General features: G+C 48.0%; 1 protein-coding gene across 1 annotated transcript in view; it reads right to left on the minus strand.

Annotated features, from left to right (window-relative positions):
• Positions 1–19,713, minus strand: part of DOCK1 (dedicator of cytokinesis 1) — a 484,728-nt gene that overhangs the window by 35,996 nt on the left and 429,019 nt on the right. The window contains exons 39-42 of the mRNA XM_012655364.1: positions 5,768–5,857; positions 4,796–4,900; positions 978–1,119; positions 765–843 (exon numbers count right to left, since the gene is read on the minus strand). Coding sequence (XP_012510818.1) covers positions 765–843; positions 978–1,119; positions 4,796–4,900; positions 5,768–5,857 — 416 coding nt within the window. The remainder of the gene's footprint in view (positions 1–764; positions 844–977; positions 1,120–4,795; positions 4,901–5,767; positions 5,858–19,713) is intronic.

A 19,713-nucleotide genomic window follows, 5' to 3' on the forward strand; every position in this document is an offset into this window, starting at 1 on the left:
TGAAGGGCTCTTCTCTTGTGCATCGCTAGGAGGAAATGCCTGAATCTTTTTTCCCACATCATAAAATGCAAACACTCGAGCCGCACCCGTTTGTATGGACTCAGATTTGCTGGGTATGGGGATGGGCTTGTGCACAGTTGCAGAGCTCAACAGGTCAGGTGCAGTGGCTCATGCCTGTAATTCCATCATTTTGGGAGGCTGAGGCAGAAGGATCACTTGAGACCAGAAGTTCAGACCAGGCTGGACAACACAGTGAGACCCTATCTCTAAACAAACAAACAAACAAACAACAAAAAGCCAGGCATGGTAGCACATGTGAACCATTTGGAGGCTAAGGTGGGAGGATCACTTGAGCCCAGGAGTTTGAGGCTGCAGTGAGCTACGACGAAGTCACTATACTCCAGCCTGGGAGATGAAGCGAGACCCTGTCTCTAAATTTTTTTTTTTTTTTACAAAAAACAGCTCGACAGGGGACTCCACCCGACAGGGTGGGTCTATAAGAAGATCAGACTGCCTCCTCATCCCACCTAAGTTTTTGTTGTCAGTGACCTTGGGGGGGAAGGAATAGCCCCTGCACCCTCCCGGTCCGTGGATCACCTTCTTCCTTCCCTTTCTTGGATGCTCTTCAAAGAGGACAGAAAGAGCATCTGGAAAACTAATCTGAGGATAAAACATCCATCCTTTCAAAGGTGGAATTATTAGCAAGAGATCTGTACCCAGCCTCTTCCCACGCTCATGCTGGGTGAGAAAAATGGGATGATTACCTTACAATCTGCTCTGATACCGGCCTGTGGAACTTAGGGGGCAAATCGAGTTTGGGCTTCACTGTGAAGCACTGAATATCTGAAGGGAAGGGAGTTAAGGACCAATAAGGCACCGTGGACGTCAACCACGAGAAGCCCCCCGAGCACACCCAACCGTCCAGACGAATGGCGTCGTAGCGGTTTCACAGTCCGTGCGGTTGCCTTAAAGGATACGCTGGCCAGGAGAGTTTTTAATATCGTCGCCTGGTGGAGATGTTGTCTTCATTTTCTCAGCGTTTGGAAACTGAGTTAATAGCCGAGCTTCAAAGTCTTCCCGGCGTTCATACTCTTTCCCTCGGTAAATGAAAACTTTTCCCTGGAAACGATGACATTCATTAAAACACGGCACAGAGAGAGGGCTGGGAAAAGTTCACACGCGAGTGCACTGGTCTTCAAACTACGCTTGATGGGTTTTTAAAAAGTGTCATTGAATTTAACTTGTAATTTTTTTTCCTTATAATTGTGTTGGTCTTATTAATCAACTGCATGTGGACATAAGACATGAGTTAACACTGTTTAAGAAGCACTGGACACGACATTACTGAGATCTAGTGATACATTTTAGTCTTGACAGTAACAACCAACCTAATTTAAAAAACTATGAAAAAAACCAAGTCCACAATTGGAGCCTGGTGGTACCGTGGGCATGAGATGGTTAGAAAGGGTTACGATAGCCAGGCAAGTGGATATTATGTGCGTTTTTTTTTTCAGGCAGGTCCTAATTAAGTCGCTTTCATTCTGCCATAAGGAATTTAAGGCAGCATGAGCCTGAGGTGGGGTCTCCGTGCCTGAGCGCCGCCACCCTGAGCTGACTCCTACAAGACACAGCCAAGAGACCGCAGACCCGCAGGGAAAGGGATCCAGACAGAAGCGGGAGGCCAGCAGGCTCTTGGCCTCCCCTGAGTGAGTGACGGGGCGGGTGGATAGCAGGACAGCCCTCACTGCAGTCAGAGCGGTTGGGCGGATCATTATTCATCAACACATGACAAGATAAAATATAGAGAGCTCTTCTTCGAAGGGCTGGATGTGGTCCATCTCAAACGACACTTTTCCCACCTCCATAAATTCCGAGTTGGAGAGTCCACTGGGGGTTGTTACAGATGTCAGGCTAGGCGACTTGGGGCGTGGAGGGGAGGTTAAGTAGGTGAACGTCCTGTCTGGGTGTGACACAGTCACTCTGTAAATATATCTGTAAGGAAAGTTCTTGCAAGAGGTAACAGGTCTCTGTTCCTTCACAGATTCAACAAGTATGTTCTGAATGTCAACTGAGTCACACGAGGGGACCAGTGGGTAGAGAACATAGTGCTGTTGCTGGTTTAGGAAGCTTTCTGCCTCCCCGCACCTGTCCTGCCCATCTTAGAGCTGTCTCACCCTAAGCAAGAACTGCAACAAGGGCAAGACAGCGAGCAGAAGCCACAGGGCACAAAGACAGGAGTCTGGGGGCAAAGCTTTCCATGAGGGACTTGGTTGCATGGATGCACCTGTCATTCCAATCAGTGACATTGGTTAGAGTCTCCTGATTGGCTGGTCCTGAGTCAGCTGCGGCCCTTTTTTATCTGCAGTGATCCTGGACGAGGCCAGAGGCGGGGGGAGAGGGAGAGGCAGACAGAGAGAGAACAGCATTTCGCTGCATGTTTTTACACTTATCTCCTAGAGACTCAGATTGAAGTCAAATTAAAATTTGTCTAATTAATGGATTTCTAAACAAACAGAGATCCTATGGCACTCAATCAATTTATCTCTGCTATGGTCTGAATGTTTGTATCCCCCCCAAAATTTAAATGTTGAAACCTAATAACCAAGGTAACAGTATCAGAAGGTAGAGCCTTTGGGAAGTGATGAGGTCACGAGGGCTCTGTCCTTGTGAATGGAATTAACACCCTTATAAAAGATGCCCAAGATAGTTGCCTTCCCCTTCTGTTCCATGAGAACACGTGGAAGGCACCAAGCATGAGGAACAGGCCCTCACCAGACACTGAATCTACTGGTGCCTTGATCTTGGACTTCCCAACCTCCAGAACTGAGAGTGATAAATTTTTGTTGTTTATAAATTAGTCAGTCCAAGGTATTTTGTTATAGCAGCCCAAATAGACTAAGACAGCCCTCTTCCCTAGACCCATCTTATTCTGAGTTCTTATAAATCACTAAAGAAGAAACAGTTTAAGAACTGATTAATTTTTTTCACTTTATGCTTAGATATGTCTTAAAGTACCATTATGGAAGAAAAAATGTTCTTTTTCTCTAAAAAAATAATGTCAAGCAGAAACCAAAGTAATATGTAGTCTTAATTAGAAATATAAATACACAGTTTGGGTGTCTTATAAAGCTATATAAAGCCACACACTTCAGAAATTCAGTAAGATTTAATGTATAACAAGCTACTATAAAACTACCTGCATTTATTATGCTTTACATTAGAAGAAACACATAATAATAAAAATGTATATAAAGGCTTTAATAGAAAAACACGAGTGAGTTATAGATGAAAACACTAATAACATTTTCTAGAAATGTCAATTACTTTGCATTCTGAAGTCATCTCTTCAAACATGAAAACAAGGGGAAAATGTACATACAGTCAAAGATGTTTACTCCCCGTAAGAACTATAAATATTAATATGAATGCAAAAGACCAGCTCCATTTGTAGAGAAAAACAAAGCAAAAGGGACAGCAAGTCAGTTCTCAGAGGCTGCTCTCTGAGCACGGCATTAAGCACCTAAATATTCTGCCCACTTTTTGGTCACTGCTAATGTCATTGTGAGATTGACCCCTGCTAGGTGATCTGTGAAGCGTAGTAAATATACTGCTTCAGCCCCACAAAATTATTCAGGTGTGGTGGGAAAGTCAGTTCAATATTAATCAAGCCTGGTAAACTCTACTGGTACTTTGCATTTTGTCCTTTTGATGGTGGCGATGACCCAGTGCTGTCCCTGGAGGCTGTAGTGTGTGTGAGCTCCCAGCATGGCCAGGCGGCTACTGGCTCCGGGTTGCTGCCGGGATATCACCCTGCACAGATCAGAGTTGGTGGCCACATATCACAGGCAGATCTCTGTCCACAGGGGCCACACACGCTATTTAACACCCCAGCACAGCATGGGTCTGCCACAGTTGAGGGTCGGTCCCTCTCCCTTTCTTAGAGACACACACTCTCCGGGACACAAACAGGCGTACACACTACTTCAGGCCGTTAGCAACATTAAGTGCCCAACTCTGAGCTCATTCCATTCTTCGGCTTTGTTTTTCATTTAGAGTACAGTTATTTCACATTTCTCCCTACTTTAGAGCTTGTAACTGAACATCCTTTATTCATTTTTTGGAAGGGAAGACTTTGTTCAGAATCTGGGTTTCTGGTCGACCTCTATCTTAGCCACACGGTGAAGGGAAAAGGGGAGGCTGGCCAGCAGCCACCAGGACAGGGCCAGATGCCTCAGCCACCCAGGCAGGACACTGAGCGAGTGGTCAACCACCCTCACCACCTCGGCCAGGCCAGAACCGTGGCTCACTTCTATACAGAGTGACGCGTCCTCCGTGGGGGAATGCTTGCATGCCGTGCCTGCCGGTATGATGAGGTATCTCATGCCACCAGTGACTCCCGTGGGGTTGGAAACACGGGGTCAAAGGAGCACATCTCTGGGACCAGGGAAACCTCCCACCTGGTTTCAAGTGCCCCACACAGCTGTGCTCAAGGCACAGAGCTTCCGCTTCCCCAAAGCTGGAGCAATCACACGTGGGCTTTAATTAATTAATTAAAACAACACACATAAATATCTGAAGGGGAGTCCTTTTCAGGAAAATCAGGTAGAAAGGTTTTATGCAACCAAAGCGAACATTATCCGCCCCTCTCTGGCACTGCAGACTGACCACAGAGCCATGAGTGTGTAGAGAGAGAGACTTTCCAGATCATACGAAGTCCCTGTCCTTCCTCAACTGGGGAAGGGACCTCTCTGCCGAGCGGCAACCTTGGCTTGGACTGGGCAGAACCAACACTTACCCGCAGGAACGTGGGGAGTCCCTGTCCATAGTAGCCAACGGCAAAATAGTCAGGCTTGGGTCTTACCACTTTGACGATGTTTTCATAAAACTGAGCCTGTTTTTTCTGGAAGGAAGAAAGAAAATGTGTTTCAGGTTCGAGTAGGGTATTTGAGTAATCATTCTTCTGGACTCTTCCTGGGGGGTCTGTAAGCCTTGGCAACCCTTGCAGGGTGGGAGCGTGAGAGGGCGGGAGCAGGGTCCTGAGGCATGCACCTGAATACTCCCACCACGTAGCTTCGACGTTACCTTCCACTCACCCTCCGTCATTCAGCAAGGGAAGCTGAACACACGAGCCACATTCAGCAACCAGTTGTGATCTACTGGTGTTTTCAATAAGCAAAGAGGTGCCACGGAAGTGGTTTTCCTTCTTGGCTGGCCCATAGGATTTGTAAAATGGGATGGATCGGATACTGGGATAGGTTAAAGAAGAATTTAAAAGGACAGAATTGTTCTGCTCTAATTTAATGGCAAACATCACAACACCATCAAGGCGATATGCTGAATACGAAATGACATAGCTGAGGAGGCAGTGACTGGGGACTTGCAGAGCTTCCGTGGCAGCAGAAAGTTCTAGCTCCTCTCTGCCCATCCCCTCTCGTAGAGGGGTCAGTTTTAAACTAGGGGAGACTCTCAGAGACTCCTGGGCTGTCAAGACCACTGAGTACAAGATCAGCTCTTGTTTATGGACAATCCATTCCTAGAAGTGTTGGAGTTTGATTGTAAGAGCTAATTTGGGAATAAAAAGTGAATATTCATGGGGCAGAACCAACCAGAAAATAAACTGAAATCATCTCCCTGGATAAAATGGAGGAACACGCCAAGGCCATAGAATGCCTGAGGTGAATCCCAACATTAAAATGGAAGGAGAAATTCCAGAAAAACAAGCTGAGATTGCCTGTGTGCACATAAATGAAAAGAAATAAAGACCTACCAGCAATTCGCTGAGTTGCTCGTAATCAAACATTTCGTTTTCATACTGTTCGGCCAGTTCCTTGCCCAAGGCAATGGCCTCCTCCCACATCTACAGTGAAAGTAAAGAAAAGAGAGAAATAGAAACCCAAACCTGAATTGCACAGAGTAAAAAGTGACACAAATCATCATAACAGAACAATTTAGAAATGCGTTTGATTAATGGAAACACTACGGAAATAATGTTGGAAAAACACAAATATTTTCTAGAGGCTCCTGTGCGTTGGTTCATGACCTGGCATCAGCCGGCTAAACCCCTGGCCCATCAGTCCCAGCGGCCCCCGGCCAGGGTCAGAGCGGTCTGTCCAGCATCCTCACTAGCTCCTCACCATCCTGCCGCAGATGTGGCCCCGAAGCCCCCCGTCAGTGCAGCCTGGGAGCCAGGGAGAAGGAAGTGCAGAGCAAGGGGAGGCTCGAGGAGCATTTATGTAGAAACTGGGGGCTCCCAACTTGGCTACTTTTCCAAATCGCCCCCTTAGTAAACACTATGTTGAAAATCATCAACTGTCAGAAAGATCAGGCTATATTTCAATTCTAAATTAAAGCTTGCAAGAAGTTTGTTTTATGCGTGCAAATATGCTGTAGATGTCAAGCCTGCTAGCATTTTGAAAAGGGGAACTCTGTCTGGTAAATAATTTGAAAGTGCCTTTCCAAGGAACTGATTTTTTAAAACACTGATAAACTTTTGACACATGTGGAATAATTTGTGATATATAATAGGCCTGAATTTCCCTTATTTTCCTCAGGAAAAATCAAATAAAGTGGATAACTTGAGAAAAACAGAATATTTGGAGGAACCACTTCCTCCAGGAAGCCTTCCTGGCTGTCCTCCACTTTCCTCCTTTGTGCTCCCACAACGATCCGGGATCCTGGCACTTTAGGACCTTTGGTAATGCACTGAAACCGGAATGTTCTTTCCTGCCCTTGAGGGCACCGGCTGGGCACCTCCAGTCTGCAAAACTGCTGAACCTCAGCCCAGGGCCTTGCAACCAGGCCTAGTGAACAGAACTGAAGGTGGCTGATTTGAACAGAGCTTCCTCCCATCACAGACTGTGTTCCCAGCCATGAATCACCCACTTCTCTGCCACCATCCTCACAGCTTGGCAGCACCAATCCTTGGTGTGAGCTATGTGTTCCTGCCAGAACTTGGACTGCTGGGACACTAAAGACATACTGGGGTGCATCACCATCCCCACGAGGGCAGCAACAACTGCCACAGCAGCAAGAGGCACTTACAGCTTTTAGCTTTTTCCAACTTTCTCTATGTCCAGCCACCTGCATTCTCCTCAAGCCCTTCAATCACTTTGTCAGGTGCATATCTTCATTATACCCATTTTGCAGAAAAGGAAGGTGAGGATCAGACAGGTTAAGTAACTTGTCCAAGAGCACACAGCGGGTAAATGGTGGACATGGCCCAGCTTGGCCTTTTTCCAAAGTTCTTGCTTTCGATGATATGACCATGGATTCTGAAAGATTCAAGACTGGTCCCCAACTCCAGGTTCCCAGAGGAGATATTGGCAGCCAGGCCCCAAGCCTGTGCCATCCTTGGCAGCGAACCCCTGCCGGCCCGCTAGTCTTTGCCTTTTCCTAGAGGATGGCCCCACTGAAGCCGACTTACCACTGAATTACCCAGTAAACTTAAGAACACTGTTTTACTTAAGTGGTCCCCAAATGCTCTTGTCATAGTTACTACTTAAAGAAACCAACTGCTATTTTTGATGAGAAAGAACTTATTCTGGAGTAAGAGTTGTATTTTAATACTTTGAATAACAAAATAAAAATAACCCGCAAAGTAGAAAAAGATTTCTGAGACAGGAGCAGTGTTCAGTGAGGGGAGCAGGTGGCCAAGATGTCCTGCCCACAGCCACACTCTGGTGCTTGTTCAGCTCCCAGAACCCCCAATCTGTTCCCCCGTCCTGCCGAAGGGTTAAAGTTGCCCCACATTCTTTGAACAACTCAATCTGCTGCTCTAAATCTTACTTACGTCCTTTGCCGGAGCCCAGGCTCACATGTCTAGAAAGGGAGAACTTCTCTCACTTTTAATGTATTTTTAAAGCTCGGGACCAGTCCCTCCCTCAGCATATTTCCATTTCAAAGAAAACATTACCTTTACTGGCAGGTCTCTTTCACCGGATTTTCCTTTAGTTTCCTGCAAGCTAATGCTCACTCTCTAGGATGTTAGGGCTTCCAATTCCTTCCTGAGTAAAAGCTTAATCTGTCTTTATCCTAAATGACAGATTAGATACTTCAGATACATATCAAAAGTAATTGTTTTTAAAAGAAATACAAGCCTTGAATAAACATCTTATCTTACTCGGCCCGAGGTTACATGGTTGTATTTTCTATAAATATATATCCCCCAATCCCTCCAGCATGTTTGAAAGGCTCCTGCATAGAGGAGATTGTCATCTACTTTTAATTGGATGGGGCTCTAAGGAGAATGTGGGCAATTCATATTTCCAACGTGAACATCCTGAAAAATATTTCAGTGCCAGAGAAAAACCAGATTCAATATGATCTAGGAACACATTATCTCAGTGAAAGAATCCTTTTAACCTCTGCGACTGAACGCCCGGGCTGGGCTCCGTTCTCAGAGGCGCTGCAGGCTGATGAGGTTGACCACACACCCAAATAAAAAAGCCCCAGATCAGCAGACGACTTCATTTTCTGATTCGAAACACTTAATCCAATTTATGGCATTCTTGCAATCAGTAGTTTACTTGCTGCGTGGAGCACATTCTTCCCACCCTGCGGAGGATTTTAGCCACATTCTCCTCGAGAGGATAATCTCTTCCTGTCTTTCTGACCCTGGATTTCCAAAGTCTCATTTCTTCAAGTTCCGCAAATAGAAAACTTTTTTTTTCTGATGAAACTCCTTCCTTAGTTCCAAGACAGAAGTGGCTGCGGAGAAGGTAGCGGGTATTGATTTCTCACGGAGACCCATGAGGTGATGACGGACGACTCAGGTAGGATGAGAACATCGATCTCACAGGACAAGAGCACCCCGCTCCGCTAATGAAAAGAAAGGCGCCAGCCGGGACAGCTGTTCCCTACTCGTAATTCAGGCCGAGATGACTCACCAGGATATCGGTGGGTGACTCCCATTTAATTTGTTGACTAGCTGTAAATAACTCACCAGTGAAGGTGTTTTATGGGATACTTGAATTTCAGCCATTCTTCCAAACTTCATCTGTTTTTCCCGGCAGTTACGGGGAAGAGTCAAACTTAATTACCCTCCAAATTTCCAAAGTCCCACATAGCTCTTTGACACTGACATGGATAAAATCCACAGTGTAGAAGAATCCAGAACTCTGGCTGAGATCCCTCAGCACCACAGGGGCTCAGGAGGCCAAGGACCAGGATGAGGCCTTGTTTAGTCACTCCTTTGCTCGACAAGCGCTGACAGTGAGAGCATCTGCCCAGTCCCTCCAGGGCGAGAGGCTGGCATACCCGGGTAAGATGTGTGTCACGAGGAAGACTGTGGTGGCTCCAAGGGCTGTGACCCAGCTGACAGGGAGCCCAGCGAGTCTCAGGGTTGCCCCCAACCACTCCTTACAGAATGCACCTCCACTGTTCCCAGGCCCCTCGCTTTTTCCCTGAACCAAGCCCCATCCTTGGTCCTTCTGGGGTTCTCAAGTGAATTCGACTGATCTGAGCAAAGGATCGACTTTTTGCAAAGACCCTTCTGAAGACAGAGTCAGGCCTGACTCCCCCAGCTGCAGTAATGAAATATTCTCTCTGTGGTCTGCAGCTCACAGCTGACGGACCTTGCAGTAGCAATGCTACCCTCTCCCCAGGTGCGTGCAAGATGGAGCCAGCCACCCGAGGAATGGGGTCAGGAATCACTGCCTGAATTATACAAGAATCACTGGAATCACTGCCCGAGTTATATAGGAGTCACTGCCCGAGTTATAGAAGAATCACTAGAATCACTGCCTGAGTTATATAGGAATCACTGCCTATGGTATACAGGAGTCACTGCCTGAGTTATAGAGGAATCACTGTGTTATAGAGGAATCATTGGAATCACTGCTCAAGTTATATAGGAATCACTGCCCATTGAACTCCTGTTCATCAACATAGCTTCTTTTTCCCCACGGCAATTATTTATTAGTCAAAACAGAAAACTACTTGCTCAGCTTTTAATGCCCTGGAAGAAAAAGTGAGGAAGGAAATTTTTTGAAAAAAAATAAGAAAATTTTCATTCTTTCTTTAGCCCAGGACCTCTGTAATTCTGCAAAGGACGACCTTGAAAAGCCTAAAGCAGGCAGCGAAAGGTACGGTTGCCTCTTGCTAGGCCCTTTAATTGGAAGGCAAGGGGACGCTGTCTCCTCTCCTTCATTGCACAGGTAACCCCTGGGGGCCTCGGAGGGAGGGGCCACCCGGGAGAAGGGCGGAGAGAGACAGGAAAAGCAAGGACAGACAGCTCTTTGGGGAGTGCTGGAGAAAGAAGAGGAGAAACAGGCAGTTGCTGGACAGGGGAGCCGGAACAAGAGAGAACTTTCCTTAAAGATGGGAGAGACAATGGCGTGGCCGTAGGCGAGCAGGGATTAGCCAACAGAGAACAAAGTGTGAACGCTGCAAGGGGAGAGGGCAGCTGTGCTGGCGAGAAGTCGTGCAACCGGGGCAGGGGCCCAAGCAGAGGAGCCGCACACACGGGTGGGCGTGCGGGGAGTCTGACCCTTGGGCCAGTCCGCAAAGCCAGGGTCGTGGCTAGTTGGAAAGCTTGTTCCTTTTAAAAAGAATGAACAAAGGACATCCAACTGAAGAGCTATCTTTTATTCCCCTGTTGCAGTGGGAATTCATCTCTTCCTCAATACTCAGGCCATTCACAGTCTTGGAGTCCACCTTGCGCAGCCTTCTCATTCCACCACGAGGATGGGCCGCCGTCTGCTCTGGGTCTCTCCCTGCTCAGCCCCCTGCTGAGCACAACGTCCTCACTGACCACCGTTGCCTGGCCTCTGTGTGCTTCCACTTTTCTCTCTGCTGCCAACTCCTGTTATGTGTTAATTTGCTAGGATTGCCGTGCAAATGACCAGAAGCTGGGAGGCTAAAAGCGCAACAGCAATCTGTGCGCCCGGAGTTCTGAAATCAAGGTGTCAGCAGGGCTGAGCTCCCTCTGCAGTGGAATCCGTCCTTGCCTCTTCCAGCTCCTGGTGGCTGCTGGCACCCCTTGGCTTGTGGTCGCATCATTCCAATCTCTGCCTTCATCGTCACAAGGCCCTCTCCTCTGTTCCTGTGTCTTCTCCTCTTCTGTCTCCTATGAGGGCATTTGTCATTGGAGTTAGGCCACCCCCACTCTGGGTAATCCTGGATGATTTCATCCCAAGATCCTTAATTTAATCACATCTGCGAAGACCCTATCTCCAAATAATGTCACATTTACAGGTACTGGGTGTTAGGACATGGACATATCTCTTTAGGGGCCATCACTGAACCCACTACAATGTCTTCAAGGACATGTCTCTAAGACGTCTCCACCAAAAGCCTGGCCCAGGACTCTACTGTACCCGGCATCACGGTAGTAGACACCTGGCTCATTTCTCTCCCTCTCCTTTAAATACCCTGCATGCAACTGTGAGATCAACATACCTGCCACCTTGCTCAGATGTTAACAGGATCAAAGGATCCTGTCTGTTCTTTGCAACAAGCTGAGTATTCTGTACCTGCATCTTCCTCCATCCAGGGCTCTCAGCTTGAGGCTCACTGGGTGCCCTGCCCCTCCTGGCACTCACTTTTCTGACTTTGACCCCATTTAAGAGACACTGCATGATTAGCTAATCCCACCTCCCTTTTGCCACTGCCTTTGCTGGGACCTCCACATCTCAGGCCTGGACAACTGCTCCAGCCCCTTCTCTGGTCTCTGGCCCCTTCCCTCCCTCCTCTAGGTCTGCAGCCACCATGGTGCCAGAATTACCCCCCTGAAAAGAGGGAGATGAAGTTATTATCCTCTATTTTCATGAAATCTCCACTGGCTCCTTGTAAGCCAAATCTTCAGTGGAGTAAGTCAGATCTTCAGGCGGCTTGCAAGGCCACTGACAGACTAGCTGCAGGTCCTTGCTGAGGTCTGAATGCTGTGTCTCCCTAATTCATAGGTTGAAATCCTTATCTTCAAGGTGATGATATTAGGAGATGTGGCCTTTGAGGGGTCATGAGGGTGCAGCCCTCATGAATGGGATTATAAGAGGCCCAAGAGAGACCCCTGGCCCCAGCCACCATGTGAAGACACAGTGAGGAGGCACCATCTATGAACCAGGAAGCAGGCCCTTGCCAGGCACCAAATCTGCTGGCACCCTGATCTAGGACTTCCCGGCCTCCAGAACTGTGGGAGATGCATTTGCTGTTTATAAGCTACCCAGTCCATGGTATTTTGTTATAGCAGCCCAAACGGACTACAATAGTCCTCTACATCTCTGCTTCTGCATCCAGGGAAGCCTAGAAAAGCCGGAGGTCTTCAGGGACCCTCGCCTTACCTATGCTATTCCCACTCCATGGAATTCCAGGCCCTCCCCTCCCAGCCATCATCTGGCAAACGTAATTTCATTCTTTGAGAACTAGTTTACATGTGACCACCTCTGTGAAATCCTCCCCAACTCAGTAGAAGCTACTCCTGCACCTGTGAGATAGGTAGACCCCATGCCCACCTGCGTGACAGTCTGGAGGTGGGCTTTGTAATTTATCTAGTGTACGAGAGTCCTAATGCCAGACCTGAATGCCTCGAGGCAGGTCCCTATCTTCACCTCTGCACTTCGTGGGTGCAAGAGGGTAGTGGGTGCAAGAGGGTAGTGGGTACACAGATGGCTTGCAACTGGGAAAACTTGTCTGTGATCCTTGGGGGCTGGGGGGTGGGGCAGGCAGTGTTGTTACTGATTCTAAAAATTGCTTTTTTCATGTTTTGGTAATAAATGACTCTTCTGTATAAGACCTAGTCATAATGAACATACGATCTCCTTGACTATTCAGGCCAACTTCTGCCTAATTGAACAGATTCTGGCTAATATCAGATTTTTAAAAAATTTTAGAAATGTCAAGAATAAACTTGTAAGAGAGCTCCATTTTGCTGACCTGAAATTCCTCTTAATAACAACTGTATTTTTGAAGAGAAATGCAAAGGATGAGAAAACTTCACCCTAAGTACTTAGAAAAGAAATCCAACCATTGACCAAAAATGGAAACTTGCTCCCAAATCCCTATTTTTAGTCCACAAGATGATGCGAGCTGCATCATTTTTTGTTTTTTGTTTTTTTCACTTTGGTGCAAGGCAAAGTGTGAACTTTGTCAAGGGGAGGTTATTTTGGGGGGAAAGAAAACAGAGCTACAGTTGAAAATAGTCACAGGCTTCATCCATCACTCGGGCTATAAATTATGTATTGCGTTTGTCAGTGCTGCCAAGGCTGTTTCTTGATTTTGGAGGTAGTTTAGTGTTGGCTAATACCGACTGTCTCACTCTGACTAAATTTTCCTTACAGGAGGACTTCTATTTTCGACTTTCATCTTCCATAGAGAAGCCTGGTAATTTTCAGTGAAGTACTTGGATTAAGGGCTTTATTGAAAATTACTAGGCCTCAACCAAACACAATAAGACAATTCAGAGCATCTTCAGAAAAGAGCACTCGTTTGCCATGATAAAACCGAACAGAAGGCTTCTGGGCAAAGCTCAAAGAGGGGTAAGAATGGGGTGGAAAAGAGCAAGGAGTCATGATTAGCCCAGGAAGGAAGACATGCAAAAGAACGAAAATGGAAACAGATGGAAATGATGTTTTATGGAGAGAAAGGAAAAGATTAAGAGACCCAAAGCCAGGCTGAAAGACATTCAAACTTTTTAAAACGGCGGAAAAGCAAAAACAGAAGAATGAGTTCATGCGGAAGAAATACAGAAAGATAACAGAACATAATTCAAAACCGAGAGTGTCCAATATAAAGAAGCAGAAAATCCATTCAGCGTTGCTGGTTCCAAAGCACAAAGATAAAGAAACTTTAATATAACCTGCCCCCCGTCTCTCAGCGGCCCCTCTGCCCTCCCTGCACGCTCACGGAGGGGCCGTTGCGGGTCTGGGGCCTGGGACCTCTGCTCCTTTAACTGCTCCGTCAGCGGTGTCAGGAACAAACCTGCCCTGGGTCCTATAAGCCTCTGTTTCCTCTAGGAAGCTGTATGAATTTAAACAGTGAATTGGCTCGAGGATGTGTATCGCTTCCACGTGGCAAGTGTATAATTACACAGGGAAACGGGCCACGAGGCGAGGCGCTGCATTGGGGGAGCTACGGCTGAGTCACAGTTTGCCAGAGCGAGGGGCCACGTGGCTTCCATTTTGTAATCTCGGGGACCCCAGTAATCGCTGGTTTTCAAGCTTAACTGAGGTCTTAAGTCCCCTTACCCTAATACATTTTTTAAAATCACAGTTGCAATTTTTTTTTCCTGAAACGAAATAAATGTAAAATAAAACGGAAGGAATTCTTGTGATTTAAACACTCCCAGAGCTGCAGGCAGACGCTCAGGACGTGGACCTGGGGGAACTTGCACGTCAGTCAAGTCAGGAAACTTCTACGCCAGAGGCGCCCCCTGCGTGGTAGCCTGCCCGTGCACTCGCTCAGCAAACTGCTGGCGTCGCTCTGGCTGAAGATGGTTATTTCCAACAGACGCACAGGAGTCTAGACAGGAAAAGCCGGGCCTGTTCTTGCAAGGACTTGTCTTTGTAAGATCTACAACCTTCGCAGTGAACGCGGCCCTGAAGCCAAGTTCGTGTCAGACTCAGGAAAGGAGCACACTTATAAATCCCAATCCTACGACCAGCACGTGGCAGAGGGAGGCGGGGTCTGCACCAGGCCAGGCGCAGGGGTGGGCGAAGGGAGGAGGGAGCTCCGTGGCCCTCTCAGGGCTCAGAGTCTGCGCCGGGAGGCAAGATTGAGACAAATGCAAGGAACTCTGTGGGACGTCTGAGTGGCAGGGCCTCTCGGTTGTGTGCTGTCTGCTCAGGCACAGCCAGAATGTGCTCAACTCAGTAACAAATGACAGCTGGACAGCAGGGAGGCTGTGTGTGTGTGTGTGTGTGTGTGTGTGTGTGTGTGTGTGTGTGTGGACAGGGGGATAATGGGAACTCTGTACTTTCTGCTTAATTTTTCTCCAAACCTAAAACTGCTCTGAAAAATTAAACTATTAAAAAAAATGGAGTGAGGTCCTAGGCCTCATGTGGCCCAGGCTCCCTCAGAAGGAGACAAAGAAGCAGCAGACACAGCCCTGCCTCTGCGCTGGAGGGGCCTGGGGACTCAGGGTGGTCCCTGGACCCACCCAGGCCATCATCTGGGAACTGCTTAGAAATGCAGAGCCCTGGGCCCCACCCCAGACCCACTGAATTGGAATCTGCATTTTAACAAGATTCCCTGGGGGACTCAGGGGGCCAGGAAAGTTTGAGATACACAGAGTAGGGCGCACAGGATACATACAAATAGTCCCACGGCAAGGGCGAGGTGGAAACAGGCACGAAGAGTGCTGGAGAGGGGGGACAGTAGGACGCGGTGCTGGGGGGACCCAGGCAGGAGAGAGCACAGGAACACGCCCAGACGTGGGAGGGGTCCGCACCGAGACAGCAAGCGGGGAGAGCCGGTCCACGCCAGGTGAGACCACAAGAAAGTGCAGAGGGCTGGGAGTCAGAGGCCACCTTCAGAAGAAGGTCAGGTGCTGTGGGCGAGGAGGGTGGCTCTGTGAGTGTGATCCCTACGGTAAGAGACTCGCCTGCCTGGGCCTGGCTCTGCCTGAAGAGCAGATGGGGGACCCTGAGGTTGGGTGTCTCTGAAGCAATTTGAGCTGTGACGCCAAGGCCACCTTATTAGAAAGCAGACTGGTAGTCCAGGGGCAGAATGACAGAAATTGGCTTGGGGGCCCTGGGCGGGGAGGGGTGAGGGTCTCAGCCTGGGAACTTGGGCACAGGTGACCGAGAGAACTGGGTCCAGCAGCTGGTTCTGCCCAGAGAGCCAGATTGTTCAGCAGTGTCCAGGGCAGAACCGCGGCCAAGGCGGTGCAGAGCTCAGAGCGAGTCTGTCAGAAAAGGAAAACCCACGTTCCCTAAGGCACGTGGATACAGGAGTCACAGGAGAAAACGTGACTCAGTCATAGAAGCCCAGGAAATGAAACACGATTATAATGGGCCTTGGTCAAAGTACAAGTACATCACCGAGGGGCACAATTCTAAATTTTAATAATAAAATAGGTATCACAAAACTTCATCTTGCTCCTACAAAACCAATGTGCTTTTTTTTGATTTCTTACAATTTACCTTCACAGCTGCCTGTTCCTACCTCTCTCCCTCCCTCTCGACCATCTGCTGTGTCCACTTCCTTCAGGGCCACACGGGAGCCCAGACTCATCCTTCTCTCCAAATCCCCGTGGGTAATGACCCTACTCCTGACAGTTATTTCAAAATTACAGAAATGGCACTGGGTCACGCACACAAAAATCTTGCTTTGGTGCTTGTTATCCTGCTTTTCCCTGTCATTCTGACGTAAATTCTCTTCCTTCCTGGCTTTGGTTCCCGTTTTCTAATTCTTTTAGATTATGTTTTAGCTTTTCAAATATTTGTTTAATGTAAGGAATGCATACCAATAGGCATGCAAGCAATTCTGGCTGCCCGGATGGCCCCAGAGGCTATGCAGTCAGCTTCCACGTCCCCAGCATGTGGACAGGTGTGCTGGTGAGAGAATGTTCTTGGTGACAGCAAGAACCAAGTGCTTGGCTCAGAGCAGCGCTGTCCGGTAGACACATAATGTGAGCCACATGTGTTATGTTAAATATTCTAGTTGCTACATTAAAAGAAGTGAAATTAATTTTAGTAATATTTAACATATCTCAAGTATTATCATGTCAACTTGTAATCAACACAAAAAAATTAATGTGACACTTGTGAGAGCTGCCGTACCAAAATACAGACTGGGTACTGAGGGGCTTAAGTCACAGATGTTCATTTGCTCACAGTTCTGGAGGCTGGAAATCCAAAATCAAAGTGTCAGCAGGCATGGTCTGCTCTGAGGCCTTCTCTCTGCTCTTCCCTGTGTGTGTGTCTGTGCCCTAATCCCTTCTCACAAGGACACCAGCTAGGTTGAATTAGGACCCAGCCCAATGACCTCGTTTTACCTTAATTAGCTCTTAAAAGACCCTGTCTGCAAATACAGCCACATTCTGTGGTACCAGGGGGTAGGACAACATATGAGTTTTGGGAGGACGCAACTCTGCCCATAAAAACATCTGTTTTTTCACACAAAGTCTTAGAAGTACACAGAAGACTTCTCAGTTTAGAGTGGTCACACCGTAAGTGCCCGATGACCGCATGTGGCTGGTGGCTCAGTACTGGACAGCGAGGGTTGGGGCCCTGTTCCCGGCTTCTCTGGCGCCCAACTGCTCAGGGGGCCCTGCGAATCAAGGCTGTGTCACCTGACAACCAAGGCCCGTGATAACCTGTGAGCCATTTTCAAATATTTTTTCCCCCTGAGATATTTTCAATTTGGGAATAATGTTTGGAAATTTGTGCTTCTGGGCCCTCCCAACATCCAGCTTCTTAATCTTCAGCAGGGGCCTTGGCCGTTCATCTTACTCCACTGCTTTTAGAAAAGGCAGGAAGGGTGTTATTTCTCAGATTGCTGTGTAGACCCAAACCTGGCAGGGACACCCAAGCGCCGGCTTTATTTCCTAAATGAAAGTGATTCTGAATCTGGCACAAAGTGTAAAACTTTGATTTTCTACCGACCCCTCCCTCCCCCTCCCCACCTGGTGAGGTTTCCGCATCCAGCTGCTCCTGCGGAAGCGGTCCAGTGGTCCTCTCCAACGGAAGAAAGAGACTCACCTGCAGAGAAGCCAGGGTCGAAGGCCAACACCAAGGTTTACGAGACAACTCTGTCTCACAGCTCCAGTTGCAGGAAGCCACCCACACTATTTGGGGCATTAGTGTGAATGCTACCTTTCTTGGAATATATGCCCACTTAGATAATTTCTACATTAACTTTCTCATATACCTTAAACACTCCTGATGAGAACCCCACCCACCTGTCTCATGAAATGCTGTGGTGAACGTAGCTGCTGCTCACATTCACCTGCCCTCTGGGCACTTTCCAACCCTTGACTTCGGGTCATGTGATCTGTATCAGCCAATGACATGGCAGAAATGCAGATGTGGCCACGTGATCTGCATCAACCAATGACGTAGCAGAAATGCAGGTGAGGTCATGTGATCTGGGCCAGCCAATGACAGTAGAAATGCAGGTGTCATTTCAGGGCAGAAGCAGGAAGGGCCAGCAGCTCCTCACTACCCTTGCCCTGGCTGCTGTCCCTCATGGAGGAAGCCCCACTCACTTGGCTTACGAGAGAGGAGGAAGGATGTGTAGCATGAGTGAGAAGTAGACCTGTGTTGTTTGCAGCCACAGAGATTTCAAGAGGCTGAAACTCTAGCATATTCCAGCCCATCCAGACTGATACAGATGAAGAATTACTTCCTACTGCTAGTTTTCCCAGAAAATTTAATGCTTGTTGATATTAAAACGAATTTTTTGCCATGTAGCTAATTACCCAGGTGCTTCAAATTTCATTTTATTAGACTCTTTCCAGCACCTGTACTCAGTCTCACTTGGCTATAGATGGATAAGCAGACTTTGCTCCTTTTTAACATTCTCGTGGAAATGTTACCGATGCTCAGAAATGGCTTTTCAATCTGTTTTACCGATACTGCTTCTTGGAGGACAATCCTCCTAAACTCACTCTGACTCAAGGGCAGCCAACTGACCACTTTACATACAGTCGTCTTTCTGTCTCCACCAAAACATGGGGACATCTGAGGACATTCCTTCAGCCAGTTTTCCTTTTGCTGCCTATAATATCTTGTCACTTGAATTAGCTTTTGCTAAGCCAGGCTTTCTCAACCTCGACTCTAACAGCACTTGGGCTGTATAATTCTTTGTGGTGGGGGCCATCCTATGCACTGTAGGGTGTTTAGCGGAGTCCCTGGCCTGAGCCCCTGACTTCCAGTAGCACTCGCTCCTTTCCAGCTGTGACAACCCCAAATGTCTCCTGCGGGTCCCGGCTGAAAACCGCTATTCTAAACTGAACACATTCTTTTTGCCCTCCATATGAACTATTTTTGATGAACCGTTATTACATAGAAAAAGATATCAGGCTACCATTGCTAAAAGGAAAAAAGACTGTTTTTCAGTATATTATTTATTGAAGGCCAACTGTCCTGCCACACACGAGCATTTGTCATCTGTCAATGCTGAGTGTTCATTCGTTTGTTCCTTCTTCCCACATGTGCCAGGGAGTGCGTGCTGTATGCCGGCACGGTTCCCAGCACTAGACACACGGTGGGGAAGGGACACGTGAGGCCTCTGTCTTCACAGAGCGCACGGCCTCCAGGGGGACTCACTAAAGGAATAACATGCAGATCTATTATTACAGACGATAGCCAGAGCCTTAAAGGAAAAGAAGAGGACGTTTTCAAGGCTGGAGAAGAGGTGACATTTAAGCTGAGACAGGAAGGAGTGGGCCCGGGAAGGGCGGCAGAGGCCCGCTGCGCAGAGGCAGGAAGGGCTGGTGCATGTCCAGACCCAAAGGGGCAGTGTGGCCGGAAAGCTCGGAGCCAGGAGGGAGCCAGGGGGTGAGATGAGGTGGGAGAGGTCGTGGGGCCGAAGCGGGAAGAGATGTGTTGCTACAAGGGGAGCCCGGCAGTGGCTATCAGCAAAGGCGCACGTTCCTGCAGCCCTACTGACCTCGGCCCTCGGGCTCCCAGGGCCTCCCTGGGGTCTGCACCTCCTGCCCTGTGCAGTCCACGGCACCTGGTCATCTTTCTCTAGAATACCACGAGCCATGAAGCCACTATGGGGAAGGAATGAATGAATTCGCTCTATTTCATTAGCAGTTTGCTGAGCGATAGG

The sequence above is a fragment of the Propithecus coquereli genome, unplaced genomic scaffold (assembly GCF_000956105.1).
Source record: "Propithecus coquereli isolate 6110/MARCELLA unplaced genomic scaffold, Pcoq_1.0 Scaffold473, whole genome shotgun sequence".
Taxonomy (NCBI): Eukaryota; Metazoa; Chordata; class Mammalia; order Primates; family Indriidae; genus Propithecus; species Propithecus coquereli.